The 4,179-nt window shown below is 33.2% G+C and overlaps 1 protein-coding gene across 1 annotated transcript; it reads left to right on the top strand.

Annotated features, from left to right (window-relative positions):
* Window positions 1–1,529: 1,529 nt before the first annotated feature.
* On the top strand, window positions 1,530–2,438 carry LOC141517016 (olfactory receptor 4C11-like). The gene has a single exon (XM_074227955.1). It carries the CDS (start codon window positions 1,536–1,538, stop codon window positions 2,436–2,438), a length of 903 nt encoding a protein of 300 aa, XP_074084056.1. The 5' UTR covers window positions 1,530–1,535.
* The last annotated feature ends 1,741 nt before the right edge of the window (window positions 2,439–4,179 follow it).

The following is a 4,179-nucleotide window of genomic DNA, read 5'->3' as shown; positions in this document are numbered from 1 at the left end:
AACTTACCCTCTAATATCCTCCCTTTTCCACTTTTCCCAGCACAATCTTTCCCCCCACCCACTTTAATTTTTCATGTCATCAAACAGTCTAATTATACATGTATTAGAGATACAGTTCTTCTGAATTAAAATTTTCATCTCCCTGTGTAGGGATGTAGGTAGTATAATCATACTGAATGACAGTTTTTTTCCTTTCCTGTTTCCTTTTTTATGTATCTCTTGAATTTTATAATTAAAGATGAAGTTTTCTGTTCATCTTTGTTCATTTCATCAGGAAAGTTTTAAAGTCACTTATCTTGTTGAATGTTCCTTATTACCTCTGAAAGAGCATGCTTAGTTTTGCTTAGTAGTTGATTCTTGATTATAGTTCTAGCTCCTTTTCCTTCTAGAAAGTCATCCTTTCAAACTTTAATTGCTGAAGCTATTATGTGCTGTGTAATCCTGATTGTGGTTCTTTGGTATTTGAATCATTTCTTTCTGGCTACTGATATTACTTGATCTGATAATTCTGGAATTTGGCTAAAATATTGCTTGGAGTTTTCATTTTGAGTCTCTTTCATGAAGTTGTTAGTGAATTACTTGAATGATGATTTTACCTCCTGTTTCCAGGAAAACAGGGCAGGTTTCTTGAATGATTTCTTAAAATATGTTATACAGATAATCTTTTTAATAACAGCTTTGAAGTCGTCCAATAAGTCTTATATTTTCTCTCCTGTACCTCTTTTCTAAGTCAGTTGTTTTTCCCAATGAGAGATTTTATAATTTCATTATTTTTAATTTTTTAGACTGATTTTTGATATCTCATATTTATTAGCTTCCAGTTGCTAAATTCTAACTTCAAAGGAATTATGTTTTTCAGTCAGCTTTTGCATCTCCTTGTTCCTTTGGCCAGTTCTGAAGAATATATTTGCTTCAGTCAGGCTGTGGCCTCTTTTAATAATAATTCTCTTTCATACCACTCATTTCTTTTCCCAGGTTTTCTTCTGTCTGTAATACTTACTTTTTAATATCCTTCATAAGTCTTCCAAGAGGACTTTTTGAACATCAAACCAATTCATAATCCCGTTTCATAATCAAACCAATTCATAATCACATATGGGCATTTTGACATTTGGTTTCCCTTCTGAGAAGGCATTTTGATCTCAGTTGTCATTGGAATTTCTTAAGGTCAGGTCTATTTTGTTTTTTGCTCTTTCTAACACATAGTTTAGCTTAGTTGCAAAGATAATTTTTTTTAAGTTGAGTTCTGTTCTTAGGCAAGTGGTGAACAGTCACACGCTTCTTGTACTGGGGCCAGGTGACAGTTCACTGACTTTGTACTGGACCTTAAAGTGCTAGAGGCTTGTTTCCTGCATTAGGTTGCAGCACATAGGCATTCCAAATGTGCTGGACTTCCAGACCATGCAATATGCCTTCTACAGTGGGACCTGGGCTTTCACTCCTCTTTTGCTAATATCTCAATTTCTTCTCATTAATTCTTCTTTATTTCTTTATTTTATCTAGTTCTGCCTGTGTCCTTTCCACAAGTCTTAGAAATGAGAAGAAATGTGACTGAATTCATTCTACTTGGATTGACTCAGGATCCAGAAAAGCAAAAAATAGTATTTGCCATTTTCTTGGGATTCTATGCTGCCACTATATTGGGGAACCTATTAATAGTTGTGACAATCAAGACCAGTCCCACACTTTCTTCCCCTATGTACTTTTTCTTAACCTATTTATCCATTGCAGATTCTTGTTTCTCTACAACTACAGCTCCCAAACTGATTGTGGACAGCATCTCTCAAAAGAACACCATTTCCTTTGATGAGTGCATGACCCAGCTATTTGCCATGCATTTCTTTGGCTGCATGGAAATATTAGTTCTCAATTTAATGGCCTATGACCGTTATATCGCCATCTGTAAGCCCCTACACTATCCTGTCATCATGAACCAGAGGGTGTGTAAGATTCTGATTCTATTGGCATGGGTAGGGTCATTTCTGCATTCTATTGCGCAGATAATACTAATCTTGAGTGTGCCCTTCTGTGGTCCCAATGTTATTGACCACTATTTCTGCGACTTGCAACCTTTGTTGAGACTAGGTTGCATGGACACTTATGTACTGAACCTCTTGGTAGTTTCCAATAGTGGTGCCGTGTGTTCCATAAGTTTTATTTTGCTGATGATATCCTACACAATTATATTGCACTCTCTGAGAAATCACAGTGCAGAGGGAAAGCGCAAAGAGCTCTCCACCTGTAGTTCCCACATAATTGTTGTCATCATATTCTTTGGTCCCTGCATATTCATGTACACCCGGCCCCCAACTACCTTCCCTCTTGATAAGCTGGTGTCTGTATTTTATACCATCATAACACCCTTCCTCAATCCTTTGGTGTATACCCTAAGAAATGCTGAAGTCAAAAATGCCATGAAGAAGCTATGGAGCACCTAAGTCACTAAAGGTAACAATGAATATGCTTAAGCATATTTATTTGCTTTCTATTTTTAACAGTAGTTCACCAAACAGAAAAAAAAATTGAAACTCATATATTTTAATTAAAGCAATATTCAGGAGTTCTTGATCTGAAGTTCATGAACTTATAACAATATTCTGATAACTGTATATCAATAAAATTTTTCTTTTACTTTTAATCAAATGTATATTATTTTTGCTTTTCAAAAGGTTATTCAGTTTTCCATGAAAAATTTCAAATAAATCTTAAAGTTAAGAAAGGGCAATAAAGTAATGAAAAAGAGAATTTTTATGCCATAATGGAGGGAATACTGAACGTTAAGTCCAATCTTTCCTATTAGTTTCATGTTTGACTTGGGAAAATGCTTTAAAATTTATGTATATTTGTTTTGTCACTAATGAAATAAATTCTTTGGACTATAATACATCGAGGTTTGTGACATTGAGGCCTCTAAATTTCTGGCTTTATAAATAGAGGACAGAGAAAAATTGGACCAGTATGAAAATCTGACAAAAAAGTAGATTTGACAAAAAGTAGAAGGGTATAAAATTGAGACAAACAACTGCATACTAAGAACTGTAATCTCCCTAGTTTATTTCTGTACCCAGAAATTTAAGTCTCTTAAAATTTATATCTCTTAAAACCATCACCAATGGGCGGCTAGGTGGAGCAGTGGATAAAGCACTGTCCCTGGAGTCAGGGCCATCACCAAAACTTTCTTGTCCAGTTCATTTACATTTTCTTCAATTTGCTAATCTTTGTTCAGCCCTAATTGATAGAATATTTTGGAAGACAGCTAGGTTACATGAATTTTTTGCTAAAATCTAGTCATTTGGTATTTCTTCCACCTCATATTCCCTATAACATATTTCTATAAACTAACCTACCAATAAAAGCAAACAATAAAATCATTGGATTGAATAGTGTTTGAACTCTTACCCAATAAATATAAAAGCCTAGTTTGGATTCAAGCACTGAAATATTTAGTTGTGGCACCATAGCAAATTATTTGATCACATTTGTCTCACTTATTGCAAAATTCTTTAAGTTTCAGTTTTATTATATGGAAATAAGATAGCAGCTTAGTTTTTCATTATAAGTTATTGATTTCTGATATCTAGACTCCTTTTTTTAAATTTTGTTTTTCAGGTAGTTTGGTAATTCTGGAATTAGATCCTGTCAAATAATTTTAAGGTCTGTTGCTATTCCAATGATATATCTCATATTTTTAAAATACTTTTTCATTCATTGACATCGTTTTATTGAATCTTGAAGTCTCATTGAGTCATTGTTTTCTCTATAATTATAATCATTAAGGAATTCTTTTCTTTAGTATCTGTTAGTATTTTTTTTCATTTTGGACTATTCTCTTTTTTAAGACATATCTTTTCTTTCCCCAATGATATTTTTACAGCTACTTTACCATTAAACTAATCTACTTTTAAGAGTTCTTTTTGAAAAAAAGAGTTATTTTCTTCAATGTTTTTAAGCCCCTTTTATTGAGATGTTGTGTTTCATAATTTTACTACTCTTCCCCCTTTGTTTCCTCTAACATGTTTATGCCTTTTTAAAATTCTTACTAGGCTAGTGTTCAATTTGCATTTATTTTCCTTGAGTTTTTGTTTTGGCTGTTTTCATAATAAAGTAAATAAGATAATAGAACAGGGATGAATAGAATCTTAGAAAACTTAGATATGCTAGACATGTGGAGAGAATTGA

The sequence above is a fragment of the Macrotis lagotis genome, chromosome 3 (genome assembly GCF_037893015.1).
Source record: "Macrotis lagotis isolate mMagLag1 chromosome 3, bilby.v1.9.chrom.fasta, whole genome shotgun sequence".
NCBI classification, from domain to species: domain Eukaryota; kingdom Metazoa; phylum Chordata; class Mammalia; order Peramelemorphia; family Peramelidae; genus Macrotis; species Macrotis lagotis.
The sequence above is the reverse complement of the archived record's forward strand: the minus strand, read 5'-3'. Positions and strand labels throughout refer to the sequence as shown.